Genomic DNA, 14,330 nt, shown 5'->3' with positions numbered 1-14,330 from the left:
GTGAGGATAATAAGAGGCCAAGGATGGAGTAGGCCCGAGGAGCAGCTTCGGTGCCACCAACGTAGCCTCGTAGGAGGCCCAACCGACCCACATCAAAACATCATATTACAATGCTCACAAAGACAACAACAAAGTGTTGTTCCTCTCATATTGAATCAACAGTGGATAAGAACCATCGAATTAGGTCATCTTAAACTATATGGGATTTTTTGTTGTGGACAATCCGCACAAACTGCAATTTCAAAGACTTGCATGAAATACAAAGAGGAAATATATATGTATATATATATATATATATACATATATATATATGTATATATATATGTATGTATGTATAAATTTTAGGAGAAGGTCTCTATCTTGAAATTTTTTGGAAATGGTAATCAATCAAGTTTTTTGCTCTCTTAATCTATCTGATTAACTGAAATCTAAGATAACTTTTACTTTGTTCTCATTTATCTTAGATTGAGAATTTGTCCAATAAATTTGGGACCACCTGGCCAGCATTGGTGCAGCTCATAGGCATGCGAGGAATTATCTGAGAGATGCTCGTGAGGGTAAGGGAGACCCAACGAACTTATGAGTCCTTGGTTCCCATACTCCTCAACCAATGTGGGACTAAATGACCTTATCAGTGACCCCCCCTCACAGGGGAGCCAAGGGCTCAGGGCCTCATGGTGGGCGCCAATCTATTAGTTAACAAAGGTACTGTGACTGATGAGTCAGCACGGTTAGGCCCACATGCCGACGTCGGGAACTTCTGGTAGGAATGCGAGGGTTGACTTTCCAAGGTCCGTCGACCCCGAGCTTCGTTTGTGGGAAGACGTGTCCGCTTGTCTCTAGGATAGATAGCGACCTTCCTCACCACGCGGGCTCCTCTTTGGAACGGGAGACGAGACTGACACCTGTCAAATTCGAGCCATTGGGTCGCCCTCCTTTGCGTATTGGGAGACGACTTCGGGGTGAAGGCACCTGTGGCTTGATGATGACCACCTCCCTGCAAAAAGGCCTTCATCAGGTGTGTCCCGACTTTGGTCCCTCCGACAAGCAAGTTAGATTGGTTTTTATTCCCTTTTTTTTCCTCCTCCTCCCTTCCTGGATCAGGTCGGGGGTATTTATACCAGCGTACGGGAATTGGTCGGGCCCTGGTCCGGCATGACCGTTGACTCTAGGGGTAGAACAACCTCTCTGACGAGATGGCATCTTCATGGGTGCTTGAGCGGCGTCAGACGACACTACCCTAAGAGCAGACGGCACCGCCCCTAGTTCTTGGGGTAGTCAGGCTACACAGTCGCACCGTTAGAGCTTGATGTGACGTGCACCCCGTGCTTCTGAAGGCGTACAATGTCACGTCGATCTACAGTGTCTGTCGATGGTTCACATAGGGCCAAAATACGCCCTATCAACATTTAAAATGAGTTCCAATATAACTATTGATTTCGATTGGAGTTTCAACATAATTAATGAGTATGCAACACTTATGATTCCTGGATATCATGCAAGCTTGGAAAATAATTACTCTATTCACTTGGGTGGATGACCAACGAACTCCATGGCGAAAGGACACCGAGGTGTTATTGGAGCCGTTTTCCTTGTGCAAATACGTGGGAAAAGTGGAGATTTTTGGGGGCCAAATCACCTCTCTCTTTTAACCCTCTCTGTGAGGGCTACTATGTTTCATTGCTTTGTCTTCACGTTTGTCACATCCAACCACACTTTGTTGCTTTCAAACATCAGCGTGTTGAGTGGGTCTCTCATGTCAGGGAAGTGCATTACGTCCACATTACTTTTTGTGTGTGACCTACAAACCTGGTTTTATTCATATTACTGGCATGAGGTGATTAGGAACTCTCCGATCATTCATGTGTTAAAATACACACTGCACATTGGATTCAGATTGTGGTCCATTAAATAGAAGCACAAGATATTTCTCACCACATTCCGCTATATATATATATATATATATATATATATATATATATATATATATAAACTCTTTGTCACGAGTTTATACTCTTGTAAGTTCTGCAAAAGATTGAGTGGATTTGATCTATAAAAACACTTATAATTAAATTAAGTTGATAAACTTCAATATGGACTTGCATCAAATTAAAATATTAAAATTATAATTAATATTAATGATATGAGAAAAGATAAAAGAAGAGCTAAAAAGACTAAATAGAAGTAATAAAAAATAATTAATTTTTTATTTAACTAGAGATACTATCTTCTAGCCCGGGGAAAAAAATATAAATCTCTTCAAAAAATATTTTCTAATTTTTTCTTAAAATAATAAAAAAACTTTCACTATAATCCAATCTCATTTGTCTATTATTTGTTTTTTTAGGTGCCATCATATGTCGTCTGGACGTGAGATTTTAAACTCTCGACCCACAGGAATGTATTTTAAGAGCATTGATATTATAGAATTTTTTTTGAGACTTAATTAACTGAGTTTTAGGGTCAAAAAATCCATGCTATATAGACTATGTGAGAACAGATGGATTTAAGATATATAAAAAATCCCGTGGCCATGTGGAATAATTTGTGTTACGCGTAAAAGCCTTTGAACTTTCTCGGTCAGTTCCAATCACATGCCTCACATTCCCCCCTTTCACTACCACTACAAGCTGCCACTTCTTCATCTCTGGATTCAACCGTGGTGACTCGGTCAACTTCTCTCTCTCTCTCTCTCTCTCTCTCTCTCTCTGTGTTCTCGAGCAGAACGCGCTATTCTTCCACCTTCCTCGTGTTCATATAAACCCTCCACTTGATTCTGATCCCTCCACCCTCACTCTCCAAGCAACCTCCCTCGCTCGCTATACTGCCCACAGATTTCATTCTTCTTCTTGCTCAAGCTTGATTCGTCCACTGCTTCAAAGTGAGCTGGCTCTGAAACTGAGCTGCCTTCGCCATGCAGAATGATGGCACAGGAAGTGAGCTGAGGAGCACTCTAATGGCCGAGCTAGCTCGGGCTCTGCAGCTAGTGAGTCAGCTGCAGTCCCATCTGGATCACCCTTCTGCTGCTGAGCTCTGTAAGTCTTTAGCGACCGAAATACTCTCCTCCATCGGGAAGTCGATTCTCATGGCGAAGTCCGGCGATCCCGACGGCGATCTGCAGGCCGGCAACAGCCCTCGCAGCGAGAACTCCAGCCCGGCGTTCAGGGACCCCGGTCGCAGGGACTTTATGAAGAAAAAGTGCGTCTTTGACTCTTTTGTTCTCGGAGAGCTCCGACTTCTCTGTCACCCGATCATGTTTTGACATGGATTCAGCTCGGCTTGTGGCAGGAAGACGATGCACAAGTTGACGAACCAAGTGAGGCTCATCCCCGGAGTTGGAGGAGTCGAAGGCCCTGTGGATGACGGCTATAGCTGGAGAAAGTACGGGCAGAAGGATATCCTGGGAGCCAAGCATCCGAGGTCAGGATTCGAAACCCAATGCTACCAAGTTTGAGATCCATGACAAGCTCTTGCTCTGTTCTCATCGCCATCCATGTGTTTGTGTCCGTGCTTGTTCTTCGTCTTGCAGAGCCTACTACAGGTGCACTCACCGTAGCTCCCAGGGATGTCAGGCGACGAAGCAGGTACAGCGGTCGGGCGAGGATCCCCTGGTGTTCGACGTCACCTACCTCGGGACGCATACGTGCCTCCAAAGGCCACAGAGAGCCCCGACATCGGCATGCCTCGGACATCAATCAAGCTACACACTTGAGATGGAAGGCGTACACTGTGAGGAGGAAGCTTGGGGACCGACCTCTCTTTCCTATCGATCCATGGCGGTAATGGGTGACACAGCAGCCGACCTCTTCTCCTCCCTTTCCTCGCCGCCTGCCTTCTCGTCACCGTACCATATCAGTAGCTTCGATGGCGGCATGAAGCTGCAGACTTCAGACTCCGACATCGCCGAGATGATATCCAGAGGCGATTCAGCAAGCAATTCGTCCCTGGTGGACATGGCTTTCATGCTCCCGGAGATGGACTTCGCCCAGAACTTTCAGTTCGATGCCCCCGGTTTTGATTCGTGCAGCTTCTTCTCATGAACATCCATCTCCTCAAGCTGGTGATGTAGGTAGAAACAGAGGGAATCACCATGGTTGGTCTCTCCATGAATTCAAAGATCAACTAAGAATGCTTGCCGCAATCAATTAGTGTAAAGAAAATAGAGTCAGGAACAGGGAATTCTTACAAGATAAAAAAGTATGATACAGAAAACATCAAAATTTATCTTCCTAAAGTCGGAGAAGAGCGACTGGTTTGCCATGGCATATGCCTCATCCAAAGCAAAAAGTTCTTGGCATTGGCTGTTTGTCGTGGTGGCAGTGGAGATCACTTTGTCCTGCAGTGTGAGATAGGAAATACGCACACTTTTGCCCTGAAATAGACATCCAAGTCACATGAATGTACAAGAAGCACTAATATCTGTATCTAACATAAACACAACATTCAGTGGACCAATGAGGGATAGATCTTTAATAGGGCAGAAATTGGAGAGAACTGTTAATCTAAACAGTTGCTTCAGCATGAAGATTCGAAAGAGAATACAGTGGGTCATTAGGGAGAAGAAGCTGAAGTTGCCAGGTGCTGATACATGTTTAAGATGGATCTCTGCATCACAATCACAATCTGAATGACTCCTATCTTTCTTTTTTAAGATTACAGTATACTTAGCATCAGGCTGTCAATAATCTTCTGAGCACACTATAGCAACAAGATTATATCTAGCCGACTCGCATCGCCTCCTTGGTAAGTAGTTCAGATAATATGCAAATGCTCGTCTCTGAATTATGTCCTTTGCATTTGACTCTGGAGAAGATTGCAGACAAAGGCCTTCCGGTGATCCATCCCATCTTGCAAAGAGTGACTTGAGCTCACAGATCTCTTGTACCAAATTAGAATATACTAAGTGATTGCTGGGGAAGGGTCTCCGCATCGCATGATTAAGAAAAAAGAGAGTGGTTTCAGAGTGAGCAATAGGAAAAATATATTCAGACATAAAAGGTTCTGAAAATAAAAAAGAAAATGTGAAGCCTTTTTGAGACTAAGAGTTCATGCCTCTCCTCAATCAAGATTCATCTAAAGCTGCCCTAAAAGAACTAAAATGTCATATGTATATATGTATATATACATATATACATATATATATATATGTATATATATGTATATATATATGTATATACACACATATATACATATACACACATATATACACACACACACACACACACACACACACATATATATATATATATATATATATATATATATATATATATATATATATATATATATATATATATATATATATATATATATATATATATATATATATATATATATATATATTAGCGAAATACATATTTAAGAGTATGATAAATTACCTAGCTGTCAATCAATTTAGGGTACAATTTGACGAGACCACTTGCTCAAGAAAAGAACAATCTTCTGTGGAAAAGAAGCATCATATATGACAAAGCTTTTGTTACACCAGGTCACAACTGTGTTTCTTTGTTCTGCAGACGTAACAGCCTGAAGCTTCCTTTTAACAAAGAGGTTGATCCTTAGCAATATACACAATCAGCGCTTTTACTTTATTTAGAACTTTATCTATTAGTTAACAGTCTGTGAGGGAGACAAAAAAATTTTTCTGATGAAAGAGACTGCTGCAGTTAAATAGTGTCTCACAAAGAAACAAAGGAATTGCAGATTTGGCATGATGTAACCAAAGACAGCAGAGATTGCAACTGTTGTGAGCATGTTTACAATTGTAAAAAGATCATTGTTATTTAATTAGAATATAAATAAAATAATTATATCATTGACAGTGTCAAAAACGTTAAAAAAATATAGCTGTATGACATCAGCTACAAAAGAATTAAACTATTCAAACATTGACTGTGTGATTTCCCATTTTCTTATAAGGTATTTTTTTTAATATTTTTATATTTAAAATCTTTAATTTAATTGTGGCAAAAAAGGAACAGACTGTTCCATACACTAATTGCACATGGACCAACCATATTTACATAATGATTCTAGAGGTCAAATAGTATTTTAAGCAAAATCAGCTGAAAAACCTGTTTTTCTCATATAACTAAACTGGATAAGAAGTATTGTGTACCAACTGTAAAGAATTAAACGAAGAAGATAGAAAGATAAAAATTATAGAAGAAACTATGAAATGTATGAGATGTAATTGCCTAGTTCATTTAGACAGTGAGCTCTCGATAGCTATTTATACACATTCAGCAGGGAAGATTTTTCTCAATTGCTTAGAGATTTCCTCAACTACCTTGAGGAAATCTTATCTGCTTATCATGCCCCCGCAAGATTGAGCTTCTATCAAGGATGTCGATCTTGGACCGATGAGATGAAAATAGTTTTCGGGCGAGAGGTTTTGTGAGTGAGTCTGCTAGTTGATCAGCTGTATGTACATGAGAAACACGGAGTTGATGTCTGATAACTTGATCTCGCACGAAGTGGAAGTCGATGGCAATGTGTTTCATGCGGGAATGAAATACTGGATTGACACATAAGTAGGTAGCTCCAATATTATCACAATATATTGTAGGAATAACAGTGGAGTTGAAGTTGAGTTCCTTGAGCAGATTTGTGACCCAATTGAGTTCAACAGCGGCGGTGGCGATGGCACGGTATTCAGCTTCAGTTGTAGATCATGCAATTGTCTTTTGTTTTTTAGAACTCCAACTAATTGGAGTAGCTCCAAGGAAGAAAATGTACCATGACGTAGATGTTCTATCATCAAAGTTCCCTGCCCAATCAGCATCAGCAAAGGCATGGAGATGGAGTGAAGTATTTTTGCGAAGAAAAATGCCATGATTAAGAGTCCCTTTAAGATACCGCAAAATTCGTTTGACCGCAGACCAATGCGTAGTAGATGGTCGATACATGAATTGCGATAATTTATTAACGGCAAATGAGATATCTGAACGGGTGAGAGCCAAGTACTGTAAGGAGCCAAGGACTTGTCGATATTGAGTCGAATCTGTAGCAGGACTTCCATCACATAATTTAAGTGATTCACTGGTAGAGAGAGGAGTTGTAACCTCTTTCGCATCTTGCATGTTTGTCTTTGATAATAAATCTTGAATATACTTTCTTTGTGATAGGAAGAGACTTGAAGATGTAAATGTTGCTTTTACTCCCAGAAAGTAGCTTAAAGTTCCTAGACCTTTGAGGGAGAATCGATCGGCCAAGTACTTTAGAAATGTATGAGTCTTCAAAGGATCATTTCCTGTGACAATAATATCATCCACATATACTAAAAGATATATTGTGCTTCCATTGTGCTAGCAAATGAATAACGAGGTATTAGACTTGGAATTGATGAAGCCAATTGAAGTCAAAAACGAGGCAAGCTCGGTATACCAAGCCCTTGGAGCTTGACGAAGTCCATAAATAGCTTTTTAAAGTTTGTAGACATGCCTCAGACACTGAGGATGAACAAAACCAGGAGGTTGCTGCATAAAGACAGCTTCAGTAAGTGACCCCTGTAAAAATGCATTATTAACATCTAATTGTCGTACATGCCAGCTCTTTGAGATGGCCAAACTCAAGATAAGACGAATTGTTGTGGGTTTAACAACGGGACTAAATGTCTCTGTGAAGTTGACACCAGGTCGTTGATGAAACCCTTTGGCGACTAGACGTGCTTTATATCTAGCAATGGATCCGTCTGGGTTCCGCTTAATTCGAAAGACTCATTTACACCCGATGATATTTTGTGTGTGATGAAAGGGTACTAAGGTCCATGTAGAGTTATGGAGGAGAGCATCATATTCGTCACACATGGCTTTTCGCTAGTGAGAAGATTTTTAAGCTTGAGTGACTATAGTGGGCTCACTGACCTTAGTGGAGGAACTTATTATAGCATGTAAGTCAAGGACTTGACGTGGTTTGAAAATACCACTTTTGGAGCGTGTTGTCATTGGATGTCTAGGGGGGATGAAAGTGGTAGATTGTGTTGGTGGTATAGTCGAGGGCGAGTCATTGTCATGGACCGGGCCAACAGTCGGCATGACTATGTCACTAGGTCTAGGAGAAGGTAAAGCCAGTGGTAATGTTGCTGAGGGTATTACTTCATTAATAGGGAAAACTTGTGAGGAAGGGAGTGGAGAAATAAAGGGAGTGAGAAGTTGTTGAACTGGAGTAATAGTAGTATGCGGATCTTAAGGGTAAGGACTGGACGGTGTCATTGGAGGTTCGTGTGATGAGATCGGAGGGATATTCCAATGATGTATGTTTATCGGAGTAGCCTGTATAGTAGGATTGTTTTGAAAAGGAAAGACAGACTCCTCAAAAATAACATGACGTGATATAAAGACTATTTTTGTTTGGGGTTCATAGCATCGAAAAGCATTATGTTCAAGAGAGTAGCCTATAAAAGTGCAAGGTTTAGATCGTGGTGTTGTATACCGCAAGCGGAGAGACAAGATATGAGGGCTTGATATTCGCCTCCGCCATCAGAGTAAATTGTTTTAATGGAAGATTAAAAAAAATTCTCGACCAACTTCCGAAAGTTGGTAAATACTGTGGAAACATCAAACTTATGGTGGAGAGGATATAACCATGTGTACTTAGTAAAATAGTCAACAAAAATGACATAAAAATGAAACTTGTCAAAAGAAGGAATTGGGGCAGGGCCCTACACGTCGGTATAAATGATTTCAAATGGTTTAGAGCAAGAAATGAAGGTTGTCCCAAAAGGCAGTTTATGACTTTTATTGCAAAGACGAGCATTGTAATGATTGATAGTGCTATTGATTTTCAAGGTAGGAAGAGAATAACGAGAAAGTAATTTTTGCTGGATAAAAGGGGAGGGATGACCAAGACGACGATGCCATACATCAACTGGAGCTGCGACTGAAGAGTGAGCAGTAGGTAGGGTAATTTGCGAAGCGGATGGCCACTCATAAATGTTGTCTTTGTTCTGGCTTTGGACTAAAGATGCCCCCGTGCTCAAATCCTTGACAAGAAAAAAGTTAGGAAAGAATTCAATTGAAGTATTATTTTGTTTACAGAATTGAGAAACGAAAATGAGATTTCTTTTAATGTGAGGTGCAATTGTGGTAAGTGAACTAAGCGTTGAGGAACCAGAATGAGTAATAGGAATTCTTTTACCGTCACCGATGATGATATCTTCATTTCCGTCATAGTTGTTGTGGATGGACAAATTTTGAAGATCAAAGGTGATGTGATGAGAGGCGCCCGAGTCCATAATCCAATTAGGTTGGGTAGGAGTTGGAGTAGCCATGAAATTTGCTTGAGGCCACTATGATGGAGTAGGGAATCTGGGGCGAGACCAACAGACTTTCGCAGAGTGTCCGACTTTATCACATAGTTGGCAAACGACTTATTGGTGGTTTGTGAAGTCAGGACGCGACGTTTGAGGATTATGAAAGTTACCACCTTGATATGAATAAGGAGGGTATGGTCTGGGCCCCATAGGGCTAGGAGGTAGCTTAGCCAGATCGTTGTTGACGTGCTTATTGTACTGGTTGCTCTTCCTCTTGGATTTTTGATTGACTTGAGCTGTAATAGGTGGTCCCGGCAACCTATCATCACGCTTCAAGTACGTCTCATAGTCGATCAACTTATCATAAAGTTCTTCGAATGATATTGGTGAGTCGCGTGCCTGAAGTGCTGCTGTCAGTTCTTTGTACTCGCCTCCTAGGCCATTGAGGATATAGATTAGGACTTCTTCATCACTAAGAGAATTACCTATCAAAGCTAAGTCATCGATGATATCTTTGATATGTTATAGATAATCAGCAATAATACTTCCCTCTTGTTTTGTTTTCATCAAATTGAAGAGAAGTCCGAGCATGCGAGTACGCGAGCGATTTGCCAAAGTTGTTTGTAACTTGCACCATGCTTCTGCAGCAGTCGTACATGAGGATATCAGTGGGGCAATGGATCCAACAACGGAAGCTTGAATAGCTTGGAGGATGAGGCGATCTTGACGTAACCATAGTTTGTGGGTTGGATTTAGCACTGGATTGGGTTCGCTTGGGATGTTGATCATTTCAAGTGGACATTGGAGAGAGCCATCAACATAACCTAGGAGATCATAGCCAAATAGAAGATTAGAAAGTTGTGCCCGCCAAGATGCATAGTTGCCGCGAGTGCTACAGTATTGATGGTGATAAGACTTTGAGAAGTGCTCAAAGTCCCTGCAGAAACAGGGACAGGAATATCAGAAGAGGAAAATGAAGACATCGCAGATATTTTGTGACGATTTAAGTGATCTTTACAGAAGATGTAAAGATATAGGAGGGAGGGAGGAGGAGAAAAGCAGATCGATGCGCTGTAGAGGATGCTGCAGCGATGAACTATAGAGGAGGCTGCAGCGATGAACTACAGAGGAGGCTGCAGCGATGCACTGTAGAGGAGGCTGCAGCGATGGGCGAGGAAGCTGCAGAGGAGGCTGCAACGATGCACTTCAGAGAAGGCTGCAGCGATGCAGCGATGTAGCGATGCACTACAGAGGAGGTTGCAGCGATGGGCGAGGAGGAGAGGTCGCTGGCCAGGGAGCAGTTGCGAGGACGACGACTACCACGGTAGTGTGGTGAGGTTCTTGTGAGGGCAGGAGGTGGCCGAGCAGTCTCCGACTCCGGAACAGGAAGTAGCGGCGCCGGAGGAGAGGTAAGCAGCAGCACTGCCCTTTCCAATTGAACATAAAAGAGGAGCAGTAGAAGGCTTCGGCAGAGCTGTCTACATCCACAAGGAAGAAGGCTCTGATACCATGTAAAGAATTAAACAAAGGAGATAGAAAGATAGAAATTGTAGAAGAAACTATGAAATGTATGAGATGTAATTGTCTAGTTTATTTAGATAGTGAGCTCTCGATAGCTATTTATACACATTCAGCAGGGAGGTTATACACATTCAGTAGGGAGGATTTTTCTCAACTGCTTAGAGATTTCCTCAACTACCTGAAATGTAATTGTAGATGCTTAAAGGGCATGAACTGTATGATGCTCTTTGGAACCAGAGACAGAATGGCATGTGAGAATGATTCAAGTCCTAACTCGGAAACTAGCCGAAACAATATTAAGACAATTAAAAATGGCAGCTCAACTACGATAGTCTATTACCTATACGGAACTTTTTTCTTTAACTTCTGAAACTACTGGAGGTGTGCTCTTTTTTGCTTCCTTTATTTTCCTCAATGCTTCCCTCAAACCCAAAACGACAAACAAGTTTGTGAGAGTAAGCAAGGATTCTGCTCCACCATGCAGCCAATCAACATTTGACAATGAGGTTCCATAATGCACCTTTGCTGTCAAAAGATTTCCATGGCTTCAAATCAGATCACAGTAACTTCGAATAATTTTGCTGCCAAAGAGAATGTAGGTGGGTAGAGAAGTTACCATATATACCAGCAGGAACTTTTTCAAGATTATGGGGTCATATATGCATCCAAGAAAAGAAATGGCATTAGTAGCTATGTAAAAAGGAAAAAGAAAATAAGCAATAAGAATCCTGCCAATGCAAGCATCAATAGCTATCATTTCAAACAAAACATTTATACTTAGCTCAAAAAAGCTGTTTTTGAAGGCATTATTGCTCTAAAGGGCTCAATGCAGTAGAAATTTAATATTAACAACAGCTGTTTAGGATGTGTTCCGGAACATCATCTTTTTTGCCAATAAGCCATTAATAAAATGCTGCTTACCAACTGTCTCCATATTCAAAACTGAGATTCCTATTGACTGTTTAAGCTCTTGGTTTTTTTTTTTTTTAAGTTTTTGGGAGAGAAATTGAGGCAGAGACCGAAAAGATCATTTCAGAAGGCTTTAAATGAACTCATAGGTTTTATCTAATGAAACCGATACTCACTTTGAGGTAGAATACTAAATACACTATATTTCCCGACTTACCAATTCCCAAACTGAAGGTAGAAGATTACATATGAATTTAATGCAGAAAATGTACAGAGATTATAACTTTACACCTTTTACATACAGATCTCACTCATGACTGGTGAACTAAAAGTACTAAATTTATCAAAAGAACGAAGATTTCAACAAGTGAACTTCTTTAATTCCTGACAAGCACCAAAATTTCATCCTGAGATATGAATTAAAATCTAAATTTAACCTATTTCTTGAAATCATATAAACAAACGTCCCCTCCTCTAATTGCCTCCACCAATGTGACTATCAAAGCAGTGAGCAATCAACATATGGAAGAGAGGAAGAGATAAACAAAAGAAGAAGCGAGCAAGAGAAGGGCATCATACTTGTGGCGCCAACGAAGGCGAGCAGGAAGTAGAAGCCAAAGAGGGTGAGCTTGGGCGCGGTGTTCGACCTGGTGATGTAGTACAGAAAGCCCAGGTAGGGGAAGAGGGAGGCGGCGAAGAGCTGGGAGGCGACGCTCTGGGAGTCGACGGTGGGCGCCCAGGGGTCCACCGGTAGGAGTCCGCACCGCGCCCGGAAGCCGGCGGAGCTGCGGCGCGGCTGCCACTGTTGCCGCTTCTTCCTGCCGCTGCAGCTGAAGAAGCGCCGAGGGAGTGGAGGAGACGGTGGGCGGCGCAAGAAGGTGGGGAGAGATGGGGAGGAGAGGAGCTGGCGGCAGCTGCTGACAGCGGTGGTCATCTTGGCCTCCCGTGGAAGAGGGAGGAAGAGCGTTCACAGCCTCATGTCATCGATAATAGAAGGCGAATGGTATTGCGGTTGGTGGTAATTTTAGCAAATAATAATTAAAATTAAATAGTATATCCCTATTTTTCATATATATATATATATATATATATATATTCATATAAAAATTAAAAGGAATTCTTGTGATTAATCTTTATTAATTGACTAGTAGTATAGGGATGTTGAATTTTTAGTTTTATTAATATTCTTAAAAAATATTAGTTATTTTAAGTCATTGATATTAAGAATATCTAAGGCATCTTTACATTTTTGCAAATGAAATTAACTATCAGCAACCCTTTTTTTACGATGTCTAATATTAGTGTTTTATATACATATCCAAACTCACCACCTGTTTTGATTGGATTATTATGAGTTCCAAATTCTTGCAATTATTCTGTAGTCCTTTCCAATCTTCTTCTTTCACATAAATATTATATTGACATTATCATCCGAATTGTTTATTTCCTTGCACACACAAACTTATCACTGTATACTAGAAATTTAAAGTCAAAGAAAGTTTGAATATTTCTTTTGGCAACTGATGAATAGCTAAGCTTGTATCATAGAGTTGGATAAGATCATCCTTCTACGACGTTCACGCACTATGCAGAATGATTATGGCTTTAGATGAAGGTAGAAGATGCAACACTTGCATTTAATTTATTTCAGAGAGGAGGGGAGAAGAGTTCAGCCAACACTGATGACGTTTACCAAAATAGGATATATATGACTCGTTCTTGCACATTCAAGACAATTAACCTACTTCTACTTGAAGTCTTGAAGTATTAATTGCAATGGCCCATGATGCTTGTAAAATCTGAGTATTAGAGTTTAAGATCCGTCTGTTAGGATCGGAGCGGCACTAAGAGAGATGGGTGAATTAGTGCAGTGGATTAAAACTTGTAAGTTTGAAAATGATTCCGTAAAATACAAGGAGATTTCACTTTGATAGTAACTTGAGTAAAGTAAAAACCAGAAACTTGCTGCTGTGTAGATAACGATTGCAGAAAGGTAAGTACTCACACATTTAATGAACACGTCAATTTAAAATGGTTCGGTCAAATGACCTACATCCATTTGTGAAGCCTTCTTCGATGAGGCTCCTAACTTTTACTAGTAAATCTCTTTGAAGGGGAATGACAAATACCCCTCTTACAACCTTTTACAAGTGGTTCACACTTACAAATTCTTGAATAAAAAGAAGGAGGTGAACACTCAAACAATTGAAGACAAGACTTGCTAAAGACTTTTCTAAGACCTTTATCTCAATCTATTACTTTCACAAAAGTTGTAATCTCAGCTGAGAATTGAGGGGTATTTATAGGCCCCAAAATGATTCAAATTTGGGCTCCAAATTTTGAATTCTCTTGGGTTTCCGAGGCTGACGATGCCACCGCCTGTCAGTGGCGATGCCACCGCCTGTCAGTGTTTGAAACTGATAGTGTACTGGTGGTGTCACCGCTTGTTGGTGGCTATGCCACCGCTTGATCTCGGGTGCTGGGTGGTGCCACCGCCCAGTCTGGCGGTTCCACTACTTGACCCTTCGGGCTCTTGGCGGTGCCACCGCCTAGTCCGACGGTTCCACCACCCGTCCTTATGGATCTCTGGTTGGGCTTCAAGTCTGGCCCAAACCAGGTTACATTTGGGCCCAGTTGGCCCCTAACC

The 14,330-nt window shown here is 41.1% G+C and overlaps 2 protein-coding genes across 11 annotated transcripts; one reads left to right on the top strand and one right to left on the bottom strand.

The window, feature by feature from the left end:
• The first annotated feature begins 2,720 nt into the window (after positions 1–2,720).
• LOC135676662 (transcription factor WRKY19-like) lies at positions 2,721–4,141 on the top strand. Its single transcript, XM_065188074.1, has 3 exons — positions 2,721–3,198; positions 3,289–3,420; positions 3,530–4,141. Exons 1-3 carry the CDS (start codon positions 2,915–2,917, stop codon positions 4,038–4,040), a joined length of 927 nt encoding a protein of 308 aa, XP_065044146.1. The 5' UTR covers positions 2,721–2,914; the 3' UTR covers positions 4,041–4,141.
• A 306-nt stretch (positions 4,142–4,447) lies between these two features.
• LOC135586892 (uncharacterized) lies at positions 4,448–12,676 on the bottom strand. 10 transcript variants are annotated; one of them, XR_010514362.1, is made up of 5 exons: positions 12,263–12,676; positions 11,391–11,408; positions 11,115–11,299; positions 5,379–5,536; positions 4,448–4,922 (listed from the first exon to the last, which is right to left on the bottom strand). XR_010514362.1 is itself a non-coding variant. In XM_065188077.1 (4 exons), exons 1-3 carry the CDS (start codon positions 12,615–12,617, stop codon positions 11,115–11,117), a joined length of 558 nt encoding a protein of 185 aa, XP_065044149.1. In that variant the 5' UTR covers positions 12,618–12,676; the 3' UTR covers positions 4,448–4,922. The 10 variants fall into 10 exon arrangements, 4 of the variants coding, with proteins under 4 accessions (XP_065044149.1, XP_065044148.1, XP_065044147.1 ...); XR_010514361.1 differs by having other exon boundaries at positions 4,448–4,910; XR_010514364.1 differs by having other exon boundaries at positions 4,448–4,910; positions 5,379–5,532.
• Positions 12,677–14,330: the final 1,654 nt, after the last annotated feature.

This window comes from Musa acuminata, chromosome BXJ1-6 (genome assembly GCF_036884655.1).
Source record: "Musa acuminata AAA Group cultivar baxijiao chromosome BXJ1-6, Cavendish_Baxijiao_AAA, whole genome shotgun sequence".
Lineage (NCBI taxonomy): Eukaryota > Viridiplantae > Streptophyta > Magnoliopsida > Zingiberales > Musaceae > Musa > Musa acuminata.
Note: the sequence above shows the minus strand (reverse complement) of the source record. Positions and strands in the feature narration are given on the sequence as shown.